Consider the following 27,184-nt stretch of genomic DNA (forward strand, 5'->3'; position numbering starts at 1 on the left):
TTTGGACCTTGCGAAGATTAGTGATGCCAATGATTTGCCCTCTTGAAAAACTCTTGCAAAGCCTTTGGAATTGGGGAAAAATTAACAACTTGTAAAGACGAGTCTGAAGAGAAAAAATAGAGAGCATGATTTGAAAAGAGAAAAAATAAGAGTGGAGCTTTTTTGTTTATGTGGCGCGAGAGAGAGAGAGAGAGAGAGAGAGAGAGAGAGAGAGAGCCTCTCATATACACACACTTTTTTCTTCTCCCAATCCTAGTCTCTTTCCCATGAACGAGTGCATGTGATGATGTGTTGTCTATCAAGTGATGACAAACAAGACAAAAAGCCAACTACTGAACCATATAAAAAACAACTGGTGAAGTCAAAGAGCTAATATCCGACTTCTCAACCATAGCCCCAAAGGAAGTCTCAGATGAGTTGCCTCCCATGAGAGACACAAAACACACAATCCACATGGCTTTTAAAGCAATATTGCAGTCCCACAATTACATTGTGTTCTCAAGCCATATTGATGATGACAAGTCTAAATGTTTTAATACAATTGGCTCAGTTCTCTTTCAAATATTGCAGTCACAATTACATTGTGTTCTCAAGCCATGTTTGGTCTTACACTGTTTAAGATGCATTGGCATTTAACCAGTTCATGGACAATTTGAAATGAAAATTTGATACATCCCAGTTCTTGGATGGAGTTGAATGCTTTATAACTTGGCATGGACAAAAAAGTTCTCTATGTTCGAAGGGTTTTATAGATAGAGCTAAGCTCGTGAAGACGAGGATATGTAAACATCCTTTCCCTGGTTTGTTTAATACCCACCCAATTGATTTCTCATACTAGACTGATGATGATCTTGTTCTTGTAGACATTTTAACTGTAGACATTCATTTCAATAAAGCAACATATCCCATATATCAAATCATTGAATATATATATATAACAGATTGAATATGGTGTTTTGGAGAATGTTTGGGGAGAGGGAGGTCTATTACATCAAGGTTATCTGGACTGGGTGTGGCTCTTTTGGATCAGATCATGTTTTTCTATGTCCAGATGAGGCCATGAGCACAGCCACAGCCACAATAAACATGGTCAACATGCCCCCAAGCAACACATAAGTTCTTTTTGACGACTTCTGGTACTCTCCGAACAGAAGTACGCCCCAAAAGGTACTCACCAGTGGCAATGCCTGATTTTATGAGTCAGAAATAATGTCAGAATTCGGAGAAATATTTAGTATGTTTATGTTTAAAGTTATTTAGGATTTAAAAGATCAGGCTCGGGCAATAACTTGGACAAGGTAAAACCTATTCAACTTAGGAAATCATTGATTTGATGCAGTTAATTTTTATTAAATTGGGTGATTCAGAGGAGTTTTTGATTGACTTGGTGGGGCAAACATGGACTCAGATGAGAACTTGGACAGGGTAAAACATTGTTGACTTGGGAGAGCCATTGATTGACATGGAAATTGTTTCATTAACTTTGGGAGAGTCGAAGGAGTTTTCAATTGATTTGGCAGGGCAAAACTCAGATTCAGACGAGAACTTGGCCAAGGTAAAAGCAAGTTGACTTGCGCGAGTTAATGATTGACTAGGGGAGATCAGGAACAATGAATCTACATGAACACATTTGCATATATGCTTATAATCGTGGGGGATTTGAGTATTACTTAGAAAATATGATACAATTTTTTGAAGATGATTAACTGCAGTGTCTGACATTCAATGTGAATTCAGTTGTCAAAGTTTCTGACTATCATGTGGTCGAAGCTACGATCAAAGTTTAAAATCTCTCAGATGAGAATTCGGCCAAGATAAAAAGGAAGTCTACCCGAGCTAGCCAATGATTGATGTGGTCAACTTTTCATCAAATTCGACAAGTCAAAGGAGTTTCTGATTGAATTGGTAGGGTGCGAACTCGAACTCAGGCAAAACTCAGATAGGTGAAACGAAGTCAACTTAGGTAAATTGATAATCAGCTCTGGGAGTTTTTAAACAGTGGGTGCAATAGAAAAAAAACCATATATGGAATGAAAAACTCTTTTCCTCAAAAAGAAGATAAAACAGCTATAAGATGGATAAGATGTGCATTTGCAGTATCTGAATGTAATACATAGAACCAACATTTTAAAATGTGGAGTGGTCGGGTACTAGGGTTGACGCGGTCATAATTCAGAGTCAAAGGAGTTTTGATTGACTTCGTAGGGCAAAACGCGGACTAGGTCAAGAACATGGCCAAGGTAAAAGGGATTCGACTCGGGGGATTCTACAATGACAAACAGGAGTTTTGAAACTATGCATAGAACAATACTAACCTGAACAGAATCAGCTGCTGCATATCCAGCAGCTTGACCACCCATGAACTGAAAACCATTTCCAAATCCACATAAAAACCCAGCTAGAAGTGCCCATTGTCTTCCGTTTGAATCCTTCAGATAAGCCGTGAGAGATGATCTTGGTAGCCCGAGTATGGGATGGTATAGGAAATAGAGATTCAGAATGATAGCAAGGATGAAACAAGAGACCGAGAAGTAGAAAAATGCAGTGTATACAACCAAATGAGGAACCCCTTTTTTCAAGGTGTGCCATTGATCATTTGTTGCCAAGTTGAATGCCGGCGTGAAGAGTGAGAAGCAAAAGCCTGCGAAGAACACTATACCCAGTCCCATGAAAGTGCTTTTTCCAACAACCTGTGCATTAAAAGATCATCAGTGGAGTATCACATGGGCTATGGAGCTTAAAATATTTATGTAGATTGTTTATATTGGTATTCTCTTAAGGAAGCCACAAAACAATTTGAATTTGCAGATAATATATGCAATCGTGTGTGTGCGTGTGCATGTGTGTATTTCCACCTCCCTTCCAAGCATTTCCACCCCTTTTATTTTTGGAAAATTGACTTTATTTTCAAGATAAAATAATTAAATGTATGTCGAAAGAAAGTTATTCTTAGGAAAGGACAGGAAAAACAGTGGGTGGAGATGCTGAAAATGGGGGTGGAAATATCATTTCACATATAATATATGTATATAAACACAAAAATGTTTCCAACCCCTTCCAAGCATTTCCACCCCTTTTATTTGCCTTTTTGGAAACATTACTTTATTTTAAAGAAAAACCATTAAATGGAGGTAGAAAGACAGTTATTCTTAGGAAAGGACAAAAAAAGAGCGTGCGTCGATGCTGTAAATGGGGTGGAACTATCATTTCACATATATTATATGCATATATGTATGCATACACATAGTTACATAGATATTTATAAATAGAACATCAATGTGTGTCTATGTATATGGGAAACTCTTAACTATCATTTTTCTTAAAAAGGTGACTGTCAGGGAGAGGGCAGTACACAATTAAAGAGACACATTGAGTTAATAAGGCTGTTTTAGTGAAAATCAATGAGATTCATTGTTCATAAGCCGAAAAACAATAGCTTATGGGTCTTTTTACTGAGGTTTGTTCTGTCAAAATGTAGGAAAACCTCCCATACATAAATTACTGTTACATTGCTTTAACATTTTAGTGTTAGGGTGAGAAATAATATGCACTTGATGAGGTGTATTGATAATTACAAAGGGTGAGAGAACCATACATAAAACAATTGTCACCTTGCTCGAAAAAAATGAGTGTTAAGGTGAGGGATGATATGAAATGAATGAGGTCTATTGATAATTACAAAGGTTGTTTTGAAGAAAATTAAATGGCAGCATTTTTTAAGAGGAGTCTTGGATTAAAGTACAGACCGGTGCCAAGACTTATCACCAGAAACTTCAAGCTTCTTCAGGCGGATGATACAAAAAAATGTGTATAATACATTCTAATCATCCAAACAATTACCATATCATCCGTGAATATATTTTCCTTGGGCAATACAGTCCAATAGACACCAGATTGAGGATTTTATGTATCGGAAAATGAAAATAAGAGGTAATGAGGAGGTTTTAAGATGAGCAATATGAGTCCTAGATGAGAGTTAACAGCTCTAATATATCAATTATATATATAGGGATTTGCTAGTGCCCATCGCAAAAGGCATTTTCGATGGTTTGTTGCATGTGAGAGCCGCCACCTAGTGAATGAAGACAAAATCTGCTGAAAAGTGAGCATGCGTGGCTGCTCTCATATGCAACAGACCATCCGCGAAATGCCTTTTGCAATGGCCGCTAGCAAATCCCGTAACATTATATATAATTTTATATATAATGCATGTATGCATTTGTTTCTAAGTAGACATCGAGCCATAAATATAATTGAACTTTAAAATCTAAACACAATGAAACTACTAACCTTGATTGATCTTCTGTTCTCAACCTCTATGAGAAACTCTGCAGTTCCAGCTTTTGCTTTTTCAACCTTGGCAGTGGAGTCTAAGGATTCCAAATCCTGTTTTTCATCTAAAATGAGCAGAGAATTATAATCATAATGAATATATTTAGTACAAGAGGCCCAAAAATTCTTGATTCAATCTATGAAGAAATACCTTTATTTTGTCTGCTATTCCCTAAATTGTCCATGGCCCTGAAAAAAATCATATTCGTAGCTGGTCAGTTGATGTTCTGGAATAAAAAATAGAAATAATTTGAAAATTGACGTGCTAGAAAATATGAATTCTTGGAAAAATGAGACGTCACAAAATATTAACATGGAAAATACAGACTATTCATCGTCAAACAGTTATAAAATGACAAAATTGCAGTTTGTGCTAAGGTAGATAATGTTATGTGATGGGTGCTGATATAATGCTCGAACTTAAGCTTAATTGGTGAGCTATGACCTCTTGAAATCAGACTACAATATGCAGACTAGATGGAGAACCCAAAGGAAAGAAGACCATAGAGCAGAGTACCTTTGAATTAGAAATTTGGGATGATCACATGAAATTGAAATCACCTCCTCTCCAATTTCAAAGGCATTAAGATTATCATAGGCTATTTATATTGGCACTACCATGTTTTAGTAATTGCACTCAGCTTGTCTTTTATTTTTTAATTAGCTTATGAGAGATTTTTAGAAACTGTAATAACAATTGACAGCTGTTTAAATAATAAAATACAAGATGAGTTAGTCTAATTATCAAAACATAGTAGTGCCAACATCAGTAGCCTTATCATATTAGTAATAAAATCTGCTGTCTTATCATTTTAGTGTAGTGATAAATCTCTAATGAAAAAATTATACCATGTCTTTCCCTGGTAAGTACTTGATGAACTACTAAGCTTTGCTCGATTATCAGATGCATTGGAGGAGTGAACAGCAGATCCAAGACAAACTGCAATCAGGAAACATCCAACTCCGGGGAAGAGAATCTCAGCTTTATTAATTCGATCATCTAAAAAGTAGTTCATGGTTGTTCCTGTTACATGTAGGATGGTGCTTATGTTCATTTGGTCTAGGAATTCTAACAAGAAGATTTTTGAGAAATGATAACATTTCTCAAAATGAAATGGAAGATAATTAACACCTTTTAGTGTAATTAAAGAACTAACAAGGAAATTTTGTTAAACAAAATGTAGATCAGTTTGAGTGAGAATGTTACCTACAACAACTGTTATGCTTGAACTGATCACCTCTGTCACTGAAAGACCGACGTAAGCCCATGCGTATTGCGTAGATAGGTTCCCAAGGCTGAGAACAATCCCACCTGCCATTGCAAACAGAATAGAGGGCCAATTGTCCTGCATCAAGTAAACACTTTAGAGTTATTAAATATCCAATATATACTAATATATATATATATATATATATATATGTGTGTGTGTGTGTGTGCGCGCGCGCGCGTGCGTGTGCGCGCGCGCGCATATAACATAAAATGAGAACTTGGTATTGCAAGTTTCCTTTATCTATTAAATATCTTATAATTGTAAATCTCTGTATAGCTATTAAAAATCTTACAAATGTAAAATTCTCTATAGCTATATCATAATGGGGTTTAAATAAATGAAAATATTCTAAAAATGAGAAACCTAACTATCCCACATTCTAAATCCAAGGATTTGATTTGGGCATGAATGCCACAAGTGTACACCAAAAAGATGAAAAAAGAAAAAAAATGAAATAAAGAGATGTAGCTCTAGGCCTCATGGATATCACACATATCTAGTCGAATATGTTGAACTGGTGGGTAAAGACAAATCTGGCGCATTACAACTGGTCCCTTCATAACTGGTTGACCCTAAAACCTTCATCAAAGAATGCATTCATAGGAGCCCGCCGGAAAAAAGATAAATCGTTGATTTTTTTGTCAATGATGATCTTACAGATGGGGCATGCAGGTGGAGTGGGACCATGATCATGTAGGTCGCCTAACAAATAAATAGTCTGGATTAGACATGTATGCTATGTGGAATCCAAGGACGATCATTAAGATGATATTTTGACAACACTTGTTTGGGTATTGAAATCATAAATTCAAGCTCTACATTCTTACCATCTCTAAATCGTTGATTTTTTTGTCAATGATGATCTTACAGATGGGGCGTGCAGGTGGAGTGGGACCATGTTCATGTAGTTCACCTACCAAATAAATGGTCTCAATTAGACATGTATGCTATGTGGAATCCAAGGACGATCATTAAGATGATATCTTTGACAACACTTGTTTGGGTATTGAAATCATAAATTCAAGCTCTACATTCTTACCATCTCTATATTTACCTCATAAAAAATTGTTAAAAAAAAGCTTGTAAAGGCAATTAAAAAACAGAAATAAAGTAACAGTAGCAACAGGTGACCGTCGGCTTGTGGGAGACTAAACATTTGTTTAAAATGTTCTCTTTGAGAGATTACAAGCTCGGGAACTGGGTTGGATCATGTTCAATCTTCATTTTTCAAAAATATTTTTCAGAGTTTGTTGAGACTATACTTTCTCAGGCATACAGGGACACAATCCCAGCTAGGTACTTGCAATTACGTAAAGGAACTCACCCCATTAAGGCCATAAGTTTTAATACATTCAGTGTAATGTTTAATCCAATCCTTTCTTATCGTAAGATACATGTTCCAATGTGAAGGCACCGACATTTATATTGTTGAAAGGTTCAAAATTGTCGAGATTAACAACATGTAATTAGGATTTTCAGTGAGCATGGCAATGAAGGAACCATTGGGTCATTTGTTATTCGTTAAAAGACACAGAAAATGTTGACTTTTCCTTTCTCAAAAGGAGAAATTCTTATTATAATTCAAAATTATAATATTTACCATTTGTCTTTTGTCTTTTAGTTTATGCACCTTATGTTGTTATGGTCTTTTCAAAGCAGACTTGAGTTTTCTTCCTTTACCTTTATCCTTTGTGGAGACATTTAGTCCCGCATTGGAAAGTGGAGGAAAGGCTCATGGGTATATATTGGTTTTCACTTCTCTTGCTTTGGGAATGAGAAGAGGAAAAGGGGGCCCTAAGCGCATGAGTGGCCGAGTGGACCCAGTGGGCTTTTGGCTATACCACACGTGCGCTGCCCGGCCCGGCCGTGCGTGTGGCTCGTAGCCTTTTCTCTCACCCTCTAATTTACTTTTTGTTTTTGTTAGAGGCCATATATTTTCTCTCATAAGTTCGAAGTTATTGGTGAATAACTTCGCCATTATTGGTGAAGAACTTTGCCGTACCTGGAGGAATAACTTCGCCGTTATTGGAAAAAAATTCACCTTTTTTGTCAAAAGCTTCGCCGTTCCTGAGGAATAACTTCGAAGTTATTCAGCGCGATGTTTTGCGTTTTGGCTTTGTAACCACCCATTAAGTGCGGCTTTTCTTTTCTTCACGTTGGGCTCTAAACGTTACCTAATCGTGTCCCTTAATTAAGGGATTAAGGACACGACTTTTGGAAGTCTTTTTAAGGCATCGTTTTGGGTTGAGAAAGAGGTGCACAAAAAACATAAATTTTCTCTTTGGTTTTTTCCTTTCGTCTTTAACTTTCTATTTCCTATTGTTTACAAATTTTGGCTCGTTTTTCATCTCTGATCAAGGCTGCATAAGTGTGTTCACTAGGCAGCCGCGTAGCCTGAGTGCACACCCCGTGGAGCTGAGTTGTTGAATCCTGGAGACATACGCCAAGAGACTCAATCTGTACCACGATTCATCGTATATGGGGGCAATACTTGTCTCAAGGACAGTGAATTAAGATTCGTGCCTCAACTCACTTATAAGTTTCTCTCACCATCATTTGTTAATGTTTTGTTTCTATAGATCAGATCTTGCATTGTTATCAGATTCTCCATATCACTGTTTATCATCAGATTCATCGAAAGAAAAGGTATAATCTTAAATTTCCCCTATCCCTATACAACAGAAAATAGCATACTCCTCCAGATAATCTCACATAACTTGTCAAAGAGAGGCAATTACTTTTGGCATTTCCTAGTACTCAAGCTTAAAGACTATCACAGCTCCCTCTACCTGATTTTATTCAATTCTAAGTAGGAGAATTAAGAATGAATGGACAAATCATAGTTTTAGTCAATATATCATTTAATTATACATGTTCTCAGTCAATGATTTTCTATGTAAACCCCTGAGTAAGCAATGAGCTGTTTTGCTCAAAATGAAGCTGTGTTTCATGCCTATATCTGGTTATGTGAAAAATCCTCATCTACATCAACTCCAAGTAAATTATACAGTCATGCAGTTTAGGTATGCGATTACACTGTACTGCCGCAGAAAACCAGAATCAGTAACACACTCTGAAACTGAAAAAATGGAAAATCAACAGAGACTTTTATAGGATCAGGACAATTTCATTTCCCCTGCTTCAACGACATGGATATGAGACATACACTTTAAACAACAAATGCTGCCCACTTGGCACACATATCAAACACACTGAAATGGCTATCAGAAACACTCTATCCTTTTTTCTTGGAATTGTTTATAGATACTTTTCTGTTTATAGTACTATGGCGATCTATCACAACACACACACACACACACACACACACACATCTATAAGTGACCATGTGATGCCTTAGTTACAGACCTAAACTTACTTTAGCAGGCAACTTTGTCTGTTTCAAATTGAATAATGCAAAGAATCCATCATCTCTCAACTGATCATATCTTAATTTTTTTTAATAGTAGATCATATCTTAATTTTATGCTACCATTTGTTTTGATTACTAGAACCCAGTAAAGCTTGTTCCCCGATAGATTTGCCATACAAAAGAAAAACGAAACAGATAGAAAACAGTTGAAGACATATAATCTGTTTAGGCCTAAAGAAGCTCAAAATTAACTTCGAAATCAAACTAGTCAGATCCTAATTCCACACTCCATTTGGAGCCGCATAAGTCGCAATTCCAACAAGTCGACCAGTTCTCCAGAAACAAACAAGTTTTCTGGACAAAAATTCAGTAACAGAAAGATTATTTCCATCCATTAAAAGCCCTAAAACTTACGACTAATCAGATCATAAATTCACATTTCCATTAAATTTTTGGGATGGGCAGTCTAAATAATGTTATTACCAAATTTCCACCCAAACCAACTAAATTTTCTTAACTGAGAAGATACTTTACTAATAATTAGAGAATAAAAGGCTAACTTGAGAGGCCATTCAAAAAAAAAAAAAAAAGGGCTAACCTGAGAGAGCTGAGTGAAGAAATTGGGCATATTTGGTTTGCTATCTCCTATCTGACCGAAGGTTAGAGCAATTATCACAGCTGCCAAGAGATTAGTGATGGAATAATCAAGGTAAGTATGTTGGGGAAGCCGACCCCTTCGCTCTAATAGAGTCATAATAGCAGGCCAAGTACCCAAGAAAAGAAGGGCGGCGATCATCAAAGCGATAGCCCCACCCTTATCCTCCACCACATACATCTTTAACCCTACAAACCAATTCTTCTCAACTCAAAAAAAGAGGAGGATAAATTCAAGGCAGAAAACCTGCAAAAGTGTTCAAACAAAACACCATCAGTACATTGTCTTATGGAATCATGGAAGCAGGAAAGATTCTTCGAATCTAGTTATACCATTACATTATATTGACAATTCCAAAAAAAAATCTGCTTGCAAAATTCAGCAGAACAGCTTATCTTAGAGGCCATAAAACTATACAACTAAATAGAAGGAAAAATCAGAGAAAGGATCAAGATAAAGAAATGAAAATTTCTGGTTCAGAAGGCCATAGAAAATCTACAAAACATCTACAAATCATTTTACTATCCACCTGCCTTAAGGTTTTACATCCAATATAGTCTAAAGAATGAAAACAGAGAGATTTCAAGGAAGAAATGACACTCATACAAAGCTTATGAGAGCAGAGACTGTATAAAAATATAAAGTTATAAAAACCCCACTTTGATAGTAACAGAAAATAGTAAAAAAACATAAAGAATCAAGAAAAAAAAAGTTTTAGGAAGAAACCAACTTATATAAGAAGTTGAAAATCATAAAGGACTCAAAACCAATCTTTGACTCCCCTCTGTCAAATTTATTAAAAAAAAAAAAAAAAAACCTACATGAATTTTTAAAAAGAACCAATAGACAAAAACAAAAAGAAAATGCATGTCTAATTCTAACCTTCCAAAAATCAATCTTTTGATTCCTCCAGCAAAATCTAGAATAAAATTATATAATTCAGAGGAAAATAATAGAAGAAGAAAATTATAGAAAACATGAATTTGGTAGCTTGAAATTCATAAAATACATACCATTGACTTAGTCCTGTTAATTTTAGACAAACCCCATGTGGACTACAATGTCAAATATGACTGCTACCCACCACAGAATCCTCCAAAAAGAATATAAGAATCTTTGAAATTTTGGCACTGTAGTTTTCTTTCTCCCACAAGGAAATTGATTGTGGGCCTTTGAATTTTGGGTGTTTCAGAATTGAAAATCCAATAGAAATCACAAACGTGTAAAATTTTACAAACTTGGGATGGGTTTGAGCAGTTGGAAGAGATTCTTTATAAATTTTTTTATAAAGAATGGCCTTGAAATTGAATCTAGACCCATTTGGATTCTTTGAATCTTTTACGTTTTTGTCCTATTTAAAATGGCCTTGAAATTCGGACAATAAGCTGTCTGAGATCCCAAAGCACGTGTATAGATCGTCCTAAATTCAATGCCGGGTTGAAGTAGTACTCCAAATTTCGTCTCAAAATAAGAAAGAATATAAACACACTTTTGTGTTCTTTAACCATTCTCTAGATATCCATTCTAAAAGTTAGGATTAATTTTTATCCAAGGTTGCCAGAGCGGGAATCGAAGGCTCCAGGGAAGAATGCTGCTCAAGATTGCCTGAGTGGGAATCGAGAGCGGGAATCGAAGGCTCCGAGGGAAGAATCCTGCTTCCTTGTTTTTATCCTTTAGAGTCCTTCTAGATTAGGATTGTGTTTTTTTAACGATGTTGGAAACACAGTTTCACTCTAAAAAGTAGTGGACACATTTACGCTAAAAAGTAGAGAGTATACACGGATTCACCCTAAAAAGTTGGAGAGTGGACACGAGAGTGGACACGTTTACGCTAAAAAGTTGAGAGTATAGTTACCCACATTCTGTAGAGCTAGAAACTTTCGCTCCATAAAATAGTGCCTGAAAATTAGGATTAATTCTTAGAAGAGTGGTTGAAATTGCAAAAGAACACCATTCTGATTTTTTAAGGCTAAAAAAGGGGAAATCACTCTAAAAGATGGTTAAAGAAAGCATCCTTTGAATGGGCTTAACCAAGAAAGTCTTTCTTTTCCATCACTTTCTGGGAAAATTTTCAACAGTTAAATAATATTTTTTCCACTCCCTTTCCCACCGCTTATTATAAAGATATGATATTTTTTGAAATCAAAACTAAGTCACTGGGGTGGTCCCACGTTGAGCTGGCTCATAGGGATGAGGCTCATGGAGATAACTTGTGTAAGATCACACATTGGGTGTAAGATCACACATTGGAAAGGGAGAGAAATTCCACAGACTATGTGAACTCTCCTTTTGGGTTGACGCGTTTTCAGCATCTCCAAGCACAACCATATATTTGCACAAATCTAGTTGCCTTTTTCTTCTTTAATTGAATGGCCAGATCTTTTTGGGAAATGTAATAACTTTTGAAAGCTCTTCAGCCTCGTTTTGGAAAGTTTTTATATGGTGTAAGCACTTACCTTCCTGTATTTTTTTTACGGACCGCATATATGATGATCCAAACTATCCATGTGATGGGCCGCAGCGTAAATGGATTGTGCCTAAAAAATCATTTCTCTAGGTTGATCCCAACCCTCTGATCTATAGAGGAATTGCATATCATGGGAAACTCTATAGGTTGGAGGGCTAGGATCATCCTACGAAAATGATTTTTGGGGAACAACCTATTTACATTGTGATGAGTCACATGGACAGTTTGGATCATCATATGATGTGGTTAGCACAGTACTTTTTGAAAAATACGGGACAAAATTAATAGATAATTGGGAAAAATACAGTTACACCACCTCAACTTTCTGACACTTTCAACGGTAACCCCATAGTTTCAAACTCATCAATTACACTCCTGACTTTTCAATGTGTATAAGGTAGACCCTTTCCGTTAATGGTCCCTCAAAGTATAAGGCATGCATAATTAGCATGTTTCAAGAGGGTGGTCTACCTTGTACAAATTGAAAACACAGGATTAATAGGATTATCCTTGAATGTATCCTAAAGTTGAAGGGGTGTAACTGTAATTTTCCCTAGATATTTTGTGAGTCTTCTCACATCTTGAGTACTTATTCTTGAGTAAAGTATCAGACCCATCCAAAGAAAGAATGCAGAGCCTAGCATTGTGTTGGGCCCTGCCCGGAGCAAGGGAGAAATGCAGAGCTTATGTTGATGGTTTCCCACCGTTTCTTCCGAGAGAAGTGGATAGAATTAGAGACCCATGTGCCCAAAAGTTGGCAAAAAGAATTCAGAGGCTTCCCGTACAGGTGGGTTTTCCTCATCAAGCTTATTGTACCAACCCCTTGTTTTTTATACTCGCACCCTCTCTTCCTCTTGAGCTTATCTGGTTGGCTTTTGACAGTTTCTTGGGGTAGTGTAAAAAAGAGAGGTTTAAGGCCACGTTTGGAATGAAAACTTTTTTCATGGAATATTAGTTTATTCAGTTATGGGAGAGAGGCAAGGAGGGTGTGAGAGGGAGAGAGTGAGAAGTGGCTGAAAAACAGGGGAAATTATAACTATACTCAAAATAGAGTTATTTTTTATTTTTTTTTCTTAATGTTCAGTCTCATTTCAGACCATAAAATAAGGCCACGGCCCCTGCAATGACCAATGTAGGCAAAGTGTAAATTAGTTCCCCCGCCCCCCGCCCACCCCACCCCACGCCGAATGACTTGCAAAATCCCTTTAATTAGTACTAGTGTTTAAAAACTCATTGACTCGACAAGGAACTCGCCCTAGTTGACTCCTTTGTAGCTTGGCAGCGTTCCGCATTGCACCACATCCGCATTCCGCGTTTTGCCTTACGGACTCAATAAACTCCTTTGACTCTCCCGAGTTATGACCGCATCAACCGTGTAAAACGCGTTCTTGGCCGCATCTACACCGATTCGACAAGGATTTTTCTTGGCCGCGTTCCGCGTCGAATCCAAGTGATATGGTCACGCCCACAAGTAATTTCTTTCCTTGGCACTGTAGTTAGTTACTTGCAATCAATCACCGGAGCCCTACGAGCTAGCCTCAACCAGACATTGAAATGGGATAATTTTAGTTGGATATCGTTGGTCACTTTCTCGGTCATGCGTAACAGACTCTTGCCATCATCTAGTCTATACGAAACAGCTTCCATCGTGCTTAGTTTCTAATTAGCCACTGATGGGGTATGAAAAATAACAACTAATGAGCTGTCGACACGTGGCCCCGGAAGGGCCCACCACGAATTCGACACCTGCCCAGGGGTAATCCCGTAATTACTTGAGAGTAGGTAAACCTAAACCCACAGAAGGGCTGACACCTGTCCTGGGGTAGGTAATTCAACCACCCCAGGCCTCCCTCTATAAAAGGCCTCTCAAGGCTCAAAGTAAGGGGGTAATAACTTCTAAGCTACCACTCCTAAATTTTTGGCTCTGCACTCCTGCTCATACTGACTCGAGTGTCGAAGGGCCCGTCCGGAGCAACGACTCCGAGTTGGTCTTCTGACCTCGTGCGCTCTTGTGCAAGACTCAGTTCCTTCACTTCAGCTCGCACAAATGAAGGCCCTACTATGGCCCATCCACACATTCCATTTCCGTAGAATTCGGATCTCGGCTCTGGGTTTATGGAAAAAGTATAGTAGAAAAGGTTTTAGTTAACTCCTACTACTACTTTATGAGGCGGTTGGATTGTATGGGTTCACCGTCTGACGGTGTCATGGAAGCTGCTAACCATGGTAGTGTATTGGCTCGGGCATTCTTTCCCCTCGGCACATGTTCTATGCTGAAGTATGTGAACACATGTGCCAAACTGTTTTCCCTCCGCCACGGTGATAAGGTACAAGGTCAGGCTCGGCATCTCTTTCATTCAATAATGCCAGAACTGATACACTACTGGTTGAAAAAGACACTACACTTGGAGTGAACGAGCGCTACGGTAACGAGCCGTAAGAAAGAAGGGCATTCCTTCCGCCGTCATTGACATGGTGAGATAGATAGACGAGTCAGCTGTCCGAAAGCCCTAAAACGGTTCGCTCGGGCACATTCCCAAGGTCCCCTTCTCTCAACTAGCCTTCGAAGCTCCTAGTCGTAAGCATATGGCGCTATTCAGACATTTAGTTGCTTACCTGCTTTCAAGCCCCCCCCCCCCCCCCCCCGCAACAAAAAAAAAGAAAAAAAAAGGTAAGTGTAAATCCCTGGCTCCGCCCGTCTTGATATAAAAAATCCACATGTGCTGGGCCACTTATGCCATGTGTAGCGCCAACCCAAAAAAAGAGGGGTCACACCACACGTGAGGGGGAGTGTTGAAGTAGAAATGATTAAACAACACCAACTCCAACAGCTAAAGCTTTTGGATTAAATGGTTGTTTCATAGCTATATTAGGATCTGAGTGTAATTTTCACTATTGTGTCTTTCTCAGTAATTTTGAATTTCTCACGAGATTTGAAAATGATATAAGAGAGATTGAAGAATTATTTGTTTATTTCTCTTTTGTTTTAATTAAGCACTCTCACCATTCAAACAAAGATTGAATAATTATTTTTTGTACTCACATTTATTTGGAAAGGGAGATTTTTTAATTATTGGGAGGTTTTTCAAAGTTTGAAATGAGGCATAAAATTGGTATTTTTCCAACAGTTTTTTCCATTATTCAGAGAAGTTTGTAACTGATGGTGGGTATGAGAGAAGTGTAAAATAAAGCAGGGGGTAAATAATGGAGGGGTCATTTCTTTTACTATTTTTCAGTTGGGGCAGTTGGGTTACCTCTCTCTAATTTTTAATTTTTTCACTTTCTTATTTAGATGTGTTAATTGTTAATTGTTTTATTATTATTTTGGATGAAATATAAAAATTTGAAGTGAACTGTTTTTGTATTTTCTTTTGGCTATATTAATCCTTTTTGTTTTTCAATATTACTTTTCAAAGAAACCACAAATGGATGAGTATGGGAGGGTTTTATCTTTTCTTATGTCAATAGCACTTATTCTCATTTTATTATGTTTGTGAGTGTGTGTGTGTGTGTGTGTGTGTGTGTGTGTGTGTGTGTGTGTGTGTGAGAGAGAGAGAGAGAGAGAGAGAGAGAGAGAGAGAGAGAGAGAGAGAGAGAACGTCCTCATGTTTGTTTCCACTTAGAGCTTGGTGAAGATATCAGTAATCTCTTCAACTGTAGGGACATCAACCTTGAGTTCTCTCCCAACATGCTATAAGACTCACTAATGGCAGTATTGTTATCACATAGTTACCTTGCTTGGGCCCCTCTGCGTATTGAACTATTGATTCATCTTGAGCTCTTTTCCACGCTCTCTTGCTCTTGTTATTGTTCTTGGCTTTTGGAGTGGCTCTAGAATCAGTTTGATACTACCCATTTTCCTAGAACTTCACTGATCTTGTCCTGCCACTATTTTGAAAAATTTTCCTGGAATCTATTGAAGTTCTACGAAACATTCTGATAAAAGTAATATGACGAAATACTCATTCATTCCATCGATTATTGAACTCGTATGAATTGGGACCCAAAGCATATGATTGCGAGGTAAAAAAATGAAGAATTCTTATAGAAGAAAATTTAACTGTATTGTGAAGCTTCATAGTTCTTATCATGCAAATAATGCTCCCTAGTCAATTGTAGGGCTAATGCTGAGGCACTGCAGATTTCCTTTTCAGAGAAGTGCATTATGAGTAGTTGTGTGAAGCCGTTGCTGCATAGTGAAATGAACCCAGTTGTTCTCCTCCATGGTTTTGACAGGTCTGTTGTATGTGCCTGCTTGATTAAAGACATATATTTGGTTCATGTCAAATCTTTCAAAAGAAGATTTGGTTTGAACTGAACTGAAAATATTGTTGTTTCCTGACCCAGTGTATGCTATTTTATCCTTTTTTTCACAGCTCTTGTTTAGAATGGAGATACACGTATCCATTACTTGAGGATGCTGGATTAGAGACATGGGCTGTGGACATTTTGGGATGGGGCTTCTCTGATTTAGGTGTGGTATCTGTCACTCCATCTTAGATGGGCTTTTTTCCACTTTTTGGGGTTTGGTCAATAGGTGCAGGATATCTATTTGACAAAGTTCATAGTTTTCTATGTAACACTCGTAGCTTTTTACTAGCAAGAACTTCTTTCACTTCATGGTTCACCTATTCTGTTTTTCTTGTCTGTATTAGAAAAACTTCCCTCATGTAGTGTGGCCGCCAAGCAGGAGCACCTATATCAGGTATGTCTGCTCTCTTAGCTTCCCTGCATCCTGAAATCCTGAAACCCCGAGAAATATTTTTCATTCTTGGTGGCAGCATGATGTAACATCACCCATCAAAGGACAGTTTCCTTCGTAAAATATGAAGTCCCTATAATTTAAGCAACAAATTACTCCATGAAGAGGGTATCCGTCGATATGGACTACCAACTTCCCAGCAATGTTACTTTACAGTTTCACTGTTCCTTTCAAATGTTGTTTTTTGTGTTATGATGTCCAACCTAAAAGTTGGGAAACCAATCTAGTTTGAGTCTCACATTCTTTATTCTTTTTCCACTAGTGAAAACACAAAACTGTCCATCTAAGCATGCAGTGTTGATGTAGGAAACATGAATTCCTGTGTTACTGTATGTTATTTTATTTTTTTTGGTTAGCGGAGATACTAATTTGTTCTTTATCTTGCACCGAAGCTGTGGAAGTCCTACATCAAAAGGCCCATGATATTAGTTGGACCAAGCCTTGGTGCTTCTGTTGCAATTGACTTTGCAATCAACCATTCAGAAGCTGTAAGTGTTATCCGTGCATAATAGTTACAAGCACTGCCCATAATTCTATGTGCCATTCACTTTGTACTTTTGATGCAAAGGATGCGGTTGTTCAGAAAATTTACAAATATGTAAAATTCTGTCCTATAACAAGTCATCTTTAGGTCACATGATTTGTCAGCATGCCATGTATTATAAGTAGCTCGAATAGTCTCGAATAGTTCTATTATTTACTTTTCCTTTTTAACTTTATTCAGGTTGAGAAGCTAGTGTTGGTTGATGCAAATGTGTATGCAGAAGGTACAGGAAACCTGACCAAATTACCTAGAATATTAGCCTATGCGGGGGTGAGATGTCTGCCTTGTCTTTCAAATATCTGCTTGCAACATTGGTGTTTAGATTGGTGATTATTGGTACATCACCTTCCAGCTTGCCATTCTAGGTTAATGATTTATATATTATAGTTATTATTGATAAAATTCTATATTTTCTTGTTTTGGGGTTTTCGTATTTCTCTAAAATTGCATATGCATCACATTGCGGACACACTGCCTTCCATCAGGTCTCCTTATTGAAGAGCATTCCGTTGCGGTTGTATGCGAATTTTTTGGCTTTCAATAGCATTTCACTTGCTACCAGCTTTGATTGGGTTAATGTAAGTGTCTTCTTCACAGCTATTTTTGTTAGGGGACCGGAGTTTTCTATATCAGACTTTTTCTAACAGCAGTAATATGTTTCTTCTTAAATCATTTGCATTAGTAATTATGCACTTATGATTTGAATGTGTAGTAGATATGAACTTCCAAGTAATCCATCTTTTTTATTCACTTGTTTTTTTTAATCGGTTCTTTTTATTCACTTCTTTTTATCTTATCTAATGGTACAAGTTCTAATGAGATGGTATCCAAAGACATTTCTTTCTCACATTTCAACTATTTTACATATTTCCCACAATGAAACAAGTGTTTGGTCCTGCATAGTGGGAAGCATAGCATTTTTTGCTAGCATATTGTCAAGAGATGTGAAAGTATTTTATTGCTATTGGGTTTTCTGACTCTATCAATTTTGTATTTCATGTGAATATTTGTTGTAATAATATTAAATTTGGGTTTCCTGGCTCTATCAAATTTGTATTTCATGTGAATATTTGGCGTAATAATATTACATTTTCTTTGCTTTCTGCCGATAATATATTTTTTTCGCAAAATTCATAGAACCACATAAGAATTACAAATAAGTCGGTGAGCAATAAAGTTGGTCTTGCTTTTAGGGTCTGCTTGTCTATAATTTTCCTATTTTATACATTCCTTTGATTAAAATGTTATGATATGAACTATCATTTAAATTCTTTTCCAGATTGGTCGCCTACATTGTCTACTACCTTGGTGGGAAGATGCAACCGTTGATTTTATGATAAGTGGGGGCTATAATGTTATTTCCCAAATAAAACAGGTACACAATAACTTCAAACATCCTTTTAGTTGAAAATAATGTTAGTTGTGAGTAACCTATTGACTTTGGTAGAAACAACCTATAATAACCAAAGTAGACGACTCTAGATGAAGTTGTCAGGGTTTGCTGATCCTGTTTCTCTTATTTATATAATATTTCAATGCATTATAAGTATACACTGAGATATAAATAATTGTTTAATGCCCCATATTTCAACACTCCCCACTTAACCTATATATGAGAAAAGGGTTCCTGCAAACGTGTGCAGGTAAGTTACCTGCACATGAGTGCAGGAACAGGGTGGGGGCAACATTTTTGTGGGGATCAAAACCATTCATTTGGAAGGCCCTTCCATAAGGTGTGGCCCAAAAATCAGCCCCATTGGATCGTCCTAACCCAATCAAAGATGGGGACAACGGATAGACACTGTGTGTCCATGTTTCTACCCATTTTTCCCCTCCACAAATGGCTGGGTTAGGATGATCCAATGGGGCTGATTTTTGGGCCACACCCTATCCATGGAAGGGCCTGCCAAGTGAATGCTTTGGGCCCCCAAAAATGTGGTCTCCCACCCTGTTTTTGCACTCGTGTGCAGGAACCCTTTCCTCTCTCTCTCTCTCTCTCTCTCTCTCTCTCTCTCTCTCTATATATATATATATATATATATATATATATATATATATATATATATATATATATATATGAGGAAAGTGTTGGTGCGCTTGAGTGCCCAATCACATGTGGGCCCACTTTGTTAAGATGATCCAAAGCATTCATTTGAAGGCCCTTGCATAGATGGGGTGTGTATCAAAAATCAGCTCCATAGGATCATCCTAACCCATCCATTTGTGGAGGTCAAAATGGACAGACACTGTTTGTCCACAAATCTGCCCATTTTTGCCCTCCACTTTTGGAGGGGTTAGGATGATTCAATGGACCTGATTTTTGGTACACACCCTATCTATGATATGGCCTTGCAAATGAATGGTTTGGATCACCACAAAAAATGTGGGACCCATGTGATTGGGCACTCAAGCACACCAACACTTTCCTCTCTCTCTCTCTCTCTCTCTCTCTCTCTCTATATATATATATATATATATATATACACATATGAGAGAGAGAGAGAGTAAAGGGTTTCTGCGCTCGAGTGCAAATAAGCTTATCTACGCTCGAGTGAAAAAACAGGGGTGGGCCCACATTGTTGGGGGGGTCCAAAGCATTCATTTAGAAGGCCCTTTCATGGATAAGGGTGTCCACCAAAATCAGCTCCTTTGGATCATCTTAGGTTGTCCATTTGTCGAGTGAAAAAATGGTCAGATTAGTGGACAAACAGTATCTGTCCATTTTCACCCCCACAAATTAGGGCTGCAAATGAGCCGGGCCGAGCCGAACTTTGGTGTGTTCGGGCTCAGCTCGCTTAGTTTGAGCATCGGATCGTGTTCGTGACGAGCTTTATACTATGGGCTCATGTTCGGCTCGCCAAAATTCAACAAAGCTCCAGCTCGGCTCGGCTTGTTTAGTAAACGAACGAGCCCGAGTCGACCTTTTAATGAGCCGAGCCGCGCCAGGCTCGAGCTTGGTTGGGTTCAGGTTCAGCTCGTTTAGTAAGCACATCAAATAAATACCATTAAGTAATATATATATATATATATATATATATATATATATATATATATATATATAACAAGCATAATCCGATCTTTAAAGCTTGGCTCGGCTTTATGAACCGAGCCTAAAATGTTCGCGAGCTTGTCCAGGCCGAACTATACAAAGCTTGAGTTCAACTCATTTATTTGACGAGCCTAATTTTTTGGCTCGGGTTCGGCTCGTTTAGTAAACGAATGAGCCCGAGCCGAGCTTTTAATGAGCCGAACCCAAACATGTTCGTGATCCGGCTCAATTCATTTGCAGCCCTATCACAAATGGACACCCTATGATGATTCAATGAAGCTGATTTTTGGTACACACCTCATCCATGATGGGGCCTTTCAAATGAATGCGGAGGATCACCCCAACAATGTGGCCCCACCCTTGGTTCCTGCACTCAAGCGCAGATAAGCTATATGTGCTCGAGCGCAGGAAGCCTTTTCTCATATATATATATATATATATATATATATATATATATATATATATATATATATATATATATATATATATATATATATATCAACCATGCTAAGCTTGCCAAGTACATCAAGTTTAAATTTTACCACTCCCTTTGAAAGAACATCAACAAGTTGATCATCTGATTGTATAAAAGGCAAACACACTTCACCAGAGGCAACTCTATCAGATAAAGTGTCTTATCAACTTCAATGTGTTTAGTCCTGTCATGTTGAACTGGATTATGAGCAATATTAAATGCTGCTAGATTATCACAATGAAGTCCCTCGGTCTTTCAGTTTTGATACCCAACTTGCGTAAACGGATTCTCAACTAGAAAAGATTTTCAACTCCATGAGCCATTGATCTATAATCTGCCTCGGCACTAGATCGAGCAACTATAGATTGCTTTGTACTCCTCCACATCACTGGATTTCCTCCCACAAAGGTATAGTAACCTGAAGTGGAGCGACGATCATCAACAACACCAACCTAGTCTGCATTAGTGTAAGCCTTGATCTTAAGGAGACCATGCTTGGAGAAAAAGAAATCCCTTTCCAGGAGATACCTTCAAATACATTAAGATCCTCTATGCAACCTCCAAATGTGGAACTCTAGGTTCATGCATGCATTGGCTCCCACACAACATTAACAATAAGGGTTATTAACTCACTCGCCCTCTTAATGAATAAGGTATGATCAGCATAAACCAAATTATCTTCACAACATTATTTGAATCTCTCAACCAGGCTCAAGGAGATTGCTTAGGGTCTGTTTGGATGCTTGTAAAACTCTGGGAGGAGACAGGAAATGGAAACCCCTGGAACTTACCAAGGGTTTCTGTTGTTTGGATGTATGGTTTCTCCTAGTATTCCGGGGGCAAGGTTTCTGACGAGAAGAGTGGTGAACGTTGAAGAACCCAGTTTTTCCAGCGAGATGCACCTGTAACCACCTTGTTTTTCCAGCGAGATGCGGCAGGGGTGAGGTTTTTCCACCCCTAAATATTCTGGCGACGAGTGCTGATCTTTGAAGAAAGGGGTCATCCTGCGCCCGTAAGCAGTTGGTTTTTCCAGTGAGATGTGGTTGGGCAAGGTTATTTCCGTGGCTATATTCTTCTGTCTTTTAAAGGCAATAGAAAGAAAAACTCAGATAAAATTCATCTTGGCTGCATGCAAATGTCTCCTGGAAATCAATGCAGTAGGTTTGTGTGTAACCTTTGGCTACAAGATGAGACTTTAACCTGTCAACGGATCTATCATGCTGATACTTTACGGTGTATACCCACTTGCATCCCACTGGTTTCTTTACTCTAGGAAGATTCACCAACTTCCAAGCACCTTTCTTCTAAAGCTCTCATTTCCTCATACATAGGTTCCCTTCATTTAGGGTGTTGTATCCAATGTTAAATTCTCGGGAATTTCTTGGTCCTCTTTGTGCTTTCTCCTCAGATAGACCTTCAACTCCTTGGGCTCACCATCCTGGAAATTAGAGTTGTCCCTAATGTCAAGTAAAATGGCAGTACAAAAGAGTTGACGATATGTCTTCTAGCCACATGGTGCGTCATATGGATAGAGAGGAACTCCAGAGTGTTTGATGGAGTGGCCAAATCTTCGTATTGGCTCTATTTAAAAATCATTGCTCTATCCATCTCGTGGGCGAGAAGCCTCCTGTTGTTTAGATTTGTATCGGCTTTTGACCTATGGGAGGGATGGAAGATAATGTGCAATGAAAGAGAAAGAAGTCCCCAAATTGTTCAGTATTGGGCGGCACCCCTTGGTGATCTAATAAAACTTAATTTTGACGGTTCTAGCCTAGGAAATCCGGGGCCGGGAGGTATTAGGGGGCTTTGTAGAGACTCTTTTGGCTTGGTGATTTGGGCCTTCTCTGGTCGTATTGGAATATGTATTTCAAGTGAAGCCGAGGTTAGGGCAGCTTTCCTAGGTATCAAGAGACTAGGTAAAGATCTCTATGATAAGGTGATTGTGAAGGGTAATTCAAAAAATGTAATTAAGTGGTTATCGGGTTCAGCAGCTCCTCCATGGCGTTTTTTATCTTATTTTGAGGAGATTTCGGACTTAACTGAAGGTCCTTCCATTGTTTTTAATCATGTAAGGAGATCTGCGAATAGTGATGCAAATTCCCTAGCTAGGTCTGGGGTGCGTAGGTTGGGTTTGTAGTGGTTTGACTTCCTTCCACCCTGAGTTCTTTGTATTTTATCTCTGTATTTCTTTTAGCTTCTCCTTGTACTATTGAGGACCTCCTCGGTTCTCGCTGTATCAATATATCCTACCATTTAAAAATAAAAGTCCTTCCTCTCTTCACTAACACAACTCTGCCCCTGACGAGAGGACCCTCTGGAAGCAAAAAAAAGGAATAGATTCATGAAAGGTGACATCCACGGACACAACTCGACTAAGTTGACGACGAAAGGTTCCCAAAAAAAGAAGAAGGGAGGATGATAACATTGATACCCTTTATGTGATGCTGAATAACCCAGGAAGAGACATTTGAGGGATTTAGGATTGAATTTTATACGAGACACCATGAACATGAACAAAGCATACAACAAAAAATCTAAGGGGAATAGGTAATAAAGGGTGATTGGGAACAGGAACCTCAACTAGGATTTATATCCGAGACATGAGAGGACATATAATTAATAATATATGTTGCAGTAAGAATACCATTAGACCAAAAAAGTTTTAGGAACATTCGTACTAAACAAAAGAGCAAATACTTCATCCTTGGATTTCAGCAGGTAAACCCAAGTACACCGGGTGTAACTATCTACAAAAGATACAGAGTGTTCCTTTTGGAATCGATTTACAAGAATTCTGAAAATTTTCTTATAAATAATCAAAAAATCCGAATTTAGGTCGTGATTAATCATTTAATATTTAAGTACATATATTCTATTTTCATCATGGAATGATTCTATTATTTGAATTTTTTTCTTTGGATCATAATCAAATCAAAACTTCTCGAGTTTATCTGCAATGATGCCCAAACAACGATGTAGTAGGGGAAGGCCCCCAAATATCAGAATGAACAAGCTCAAAAGGATTGCTACTTGTAGTTAACCTTACTAGAAATGAAGTACGGCAATTTTTTGGCAAGTACAAACACTTCACAATTAAAGTTCAAGCTATTTGAATCAAATAACTGTTGAAATAAAAGTATCAAGTATTAAAAAGATAAATGACCATATCTAGATTGGTGAGCGACTGGAATTTGTGAAGTGATATCGAGTAGTTATAATCTATTACATTCCCGACCACTCACAATCATCTTCTTAGAATGCAGGTCCTGAATGAAACAATAAGAAGGAAAAATGTCACTACAATTCAAGGATTTGGTAATAAAACTATTGAACAGCAGATTAGTCGCAAGATTTGGAACATCTAAGATGATAAAGAAAAATTGGAAGCTATGGAACCTCCTCTTTCCCCACAGAGGAGAGACCCATTAGCAACCTTTACTTTGTCAAGATCAAAACAAATACAATATGAAGCAAAATATAAAACACATACCCGTCATGAGGTTGGAGGCATCAGAATCAATGATCCATGTTGGAGAAGCAAAAGAATGAAATGCAGGTGCACGTATACCTATGTGAGCATAAGCTTCTATTGAGACAACCGATGACATATGCACTACTTGTCATTGGAAACAATAACTTAGGGCCTGTTTGTTTTAGATTATGACAACCGATTGTGAAGTCCCCAACCGATTATTTGACTCAAATTTAGTGCAATTCTCGGTCCAATAATCGGTTGGGGACTCCACAATCGGTTGTCATAATCTAAAACAAACAGGGGATTAGGAAGAAGAAACTACATGCGATGGTTCGTGAGATTCAACTGATATACCAGTATGAGCAGTAAGAGTTCCCTTCTTGCGAGTAAACTGCGTTGGTCGACCAACAAGATTCCAACAATGTTCTCTATCATGTCTTGTCTTGCCACAATAAGTGATTTTCATCTTTTTGCGATCCCTAGAGAAATTCTTATGAACCCCCTTTATCACCCTTTTGCGAATTGGTGCTAGAAGCAAGAGTCGATTTCTAACGAGTCCTTTGATTCTTAATTGCATGATAAGAACAGCCACTATCTCGTCACTTTCAGGGTTGGTTTCTGTCGCCCTCTCTTTAGCCTAAAAGATTGCCGATGATCAACACAAAGATATTTCTTTTATGTTGGGTGTAAGGAGTCCGAATCATGTTATCGGCGAACACATTTTGGAAAGTATTCTCATGTTTCTCAGAACATGATAATAGGTCAAATTTTCTTGCTTAAAATTGAAAGATTGACAGATTGCCGAGCATTTCAACTGCTGACCGAAGGTCATTTGGTTGTTGATTTTAGGAAGACTCCCAAGGAAAGAAAAGTGTGGTGCCTTTGTAAAAATAACATGAAGAGCTAATCGATCAGATACTTTCATTTACTCTTGCTAGATAAATTGCCAAACAATTTGCACTCAAATTAAAAAATTCTCATCCCTAGACTTGGGAAATAATGGAGTCATGCTTTCTTTTGAATTTGCTTAAAGGGCCAACCATTAGGGTCTTGGTCTATCTACTATTCAAAGTAAACTAGATTGCATTCCTTTTAATGCACAAGTAGAGCATGTAGATGAGAATTAAAGGTTTATGTTAACTTACCAACTTCTCCAAGAGCATAAACTGTTGGAGAAAGGCGTTATTTATCTTTTATAGTTTAACACTCCCCGCACGTGTGGCCCACTTGGCAAACACATGGCACGTGTGGTTCGTCTTTGGGCCGACCATCGCATGTGAATTTTTGCTATCTAGGAGGTTTGAACTCGAGACCTTTTTCTCTGATACCATGTTAACTTACCAACTTTTCCAAAAGCTTAAGCTGTTGGAGAAAGGCGTTATTTATCTTTTATACTTCAACAGTTTAAATGTCCTAGAATTTCTTTGATGCTTGTTCTGATGCTACTGTAGTTGCATTATACAGATAAAACAAAAAACCCTTATTATTTGGGGTGAGGATGACCAGATTATAAGCAACAATCTTGCACTGGTTAGTTCATTTCTTGAGCTTTGTTTGTATAAGCTGCATGTTTGACTCATATATCCTAAGACTGGCAATACTTTCTGATTTTCTGATTTGTTGGTGATGGGTCCTTTATTGCACTATTGTACTTTCAAAAATTGAACAATTCAGCGTCACTAATCACGAAGTAGGCCCATGAACACGCAATCACCATATAATGACATGCTCGTGTATTTTCACCCACTGTTTAAAAACTCCTGAGTCAACTCGTTTTACCCTGACCGGCTTTTTGTCCAGGTCCGAATCTTGCCCTACAAAGTCAATCAAAACTCGTTTAACTCTCCGACATTGATGAAAAATTGACAGTGCCAATCATTGACTTGCCTGAGTCAACTCGGCTGAGTACGAATTTTTAAACAGTTTGTGTACCCATCCAAAAGATGCAAGTGCTTGCTCTCGTAATAGGTAAATGAAAGGTGTATATTCGTGTTTGTAGAAACCATCTCTTCCATGTAAGCTTGCTTCTCAGATTGTTGCTCATGGACACAGATATTATGTGTATTATGCTATAAGAGTGTTGGAATCCAACATGGGTATCGAGTGTCAGATTCAACAAACGTCCAAAAAAAAAAAACAGATTCAGATTCGCTAAAATGTTCAAACCAATTCTCAAATTATAAATTTTTAACATAATAATATGGTCATAGGAATATTTTAATCGAATAAGTGAATATAATGTTTTACTTCCATATAAGCAAACTTACTATTCCGATGGATAAAACTCAAAACATGTGATAATTGTAAAGTTGTAGTAGTAGTATTAAAAAAAAGATAAAGTAGATCTAGAAGTGCCGCAAAGAATACTAAAGTATTGGAATCCGTCACCCATTCAGAAGAATCCATATAACATGGGTATTATGTATGGACGATGTGTGCGCGCGCATATTTGAACTGTAGAATTTTTGTGGCGATCAACTGCAAATTATGATTAATTGATCCAACTAAATACTATGCAGAGATTACACAGTGAACTACCTAATTCGATTCTGCATCAAATACCTGATTGTGGACATATTCCTCATGTGGAGAGGCCAAGCTCTACAGCTGAGTTGATTGTGAAGTTTGTTCGAGACAACTGCAATTAAAACACTATTGGCTTCATGTTGATTTTAGCTTAGCAATGTATTATTTTTTTGCGAGTTTTTAGCCAGCTTGCTCAATCATTTTATGTGTGTATCCGTTACAGATGAGCTTAAGCTTACTGGGGTTAACTTTCCAATC

At 37.8% G+C, this 27,184-nt stretch overlaps 2 protein-coding genes and 1 long non-coding RNA gene across 13 annotated transcripts; 1 reads left to right on the plus strand and 2 right to left on the minus strand.

The window, feature by feature from the left end:
- Positions 1–415: 415 nt before the first annotated feature.
- LOC143856621 (ureide permease 1-like) lies at positions 416–10,847 on the minus strand. 6 transcript variants are annotated; one of them, XM_077366900.1, is made up of 8 exons: positions 10,642–10,847; positions 9,572–9,874; positions 5,540–5,678; positions 5,182–5,356; positions 4,484–4,521; positions 4,291–4,397; positions 2,316–2,690; positions 416–1,187 (listed from the first exon to the last, which is right to left on the minus strand). In XM_077366900.1, exons 2-8 carry the CDS (start codon positions 9,806–9,808, stop codon positions 1,032–1,034), a joined length of 1,227 nt encoding a protein of 408 aa, XP_077223015.1. In that variant the 5' UTR covers positions 9,809–9,874; positions 10,642–10,847; the 3' UTR covers positions 416–1,031. The 6 variants fall into 6 exon arrangements, with proteins under 6 accessions (XP_077223015.1, XP_077223007.1, XP_077223011.1 ...); XM_077366892.1 differs by having other exon boundaries at positions 10,511–10,648; XM_077366896.1 differs by lacking the exon at positions 10,642–10,847 and adding an exon at positions 10,162–10,307.
- Positions 10,848–12,051: 1,204 nt separating this feature from the next.
- Positions 12,052–27,184, plus strand: LOC143856654 (alpha/beta-Hydrolases superfamily protein). 6 transcript variants are annotated; one of them, XM_077366921.1, is made up of 11 exons: positions 12,052–12,072; positions 12,701–12,882; positions 16,237–16,331; positions 16,472–16,569; positions 16,751–16,800; positions 17,250–17,345; positions 17,582–17,671; positions 17,887–17,979; positions 18,681–18,776; positions 25,865–25,930; positions 26,920–27,184. In XM_077366921.1, exons 2-11 carry the CDS (start codon positions 12,724–12,726, stop codon positions 27,046–27,048), a joined length of 972 nt encoding a protein of 323 aa, XP_077223036.1. In that variant the 5' UTR covers positions 12,052–12,072; positions 12,701–12,723; the 3' UTR covers positions 27,049–27,184. The 6 variants fall into 6 exon arrangements, with proteins under 6 accessions (XP_077223036.1, XP_077223040.1, XP_077223044.1 ...); XM_077366925.1 differs by lacking the exons at positions 12,052–12,072; positions 26,920–27,184 and adding an exon at positions 26,201–26,500 and having other exon boundaries at positions 12,683–12,882; XM_077366939.1 differs by lacking the exon at positions 12,052–12,072 and having other exon boundaries at positions 12,684–12,882; positions 25,852–25,930; positions 26,920–27,056.
- On the minus strand, positions 23,949–25,372 carry LOC143856682 (uncharacterized). The gene is made up of 3 exons (XR_013238298.1): positions 24,755–25,372; positions 24,416–24,493; positions 23,949–24,191 (listed from the first exon to the last, which is right to left on the minus strand). It is a non-coding gene; the product is annotated as an uncharacterized LOC143856682 (long non-coding RNA).

This window comes from Tasmannia lanceolata, unplaced genomic scaffold, assembly GCF_043159265.1.
Source record: "Tasmannia lanceolata isolate RefF3 unplaced genomic scaffold, GAP_Taslan_0.1 ptg000003l, whole genome shotgun sequence".
NCBI classification, from domain to species: Eukaryota; Viridiplantae; Streptophyta; class Magnoliopsida; order Canellales; family Winteraceae; genus Tasmannia; species Tasmannia lanceolata.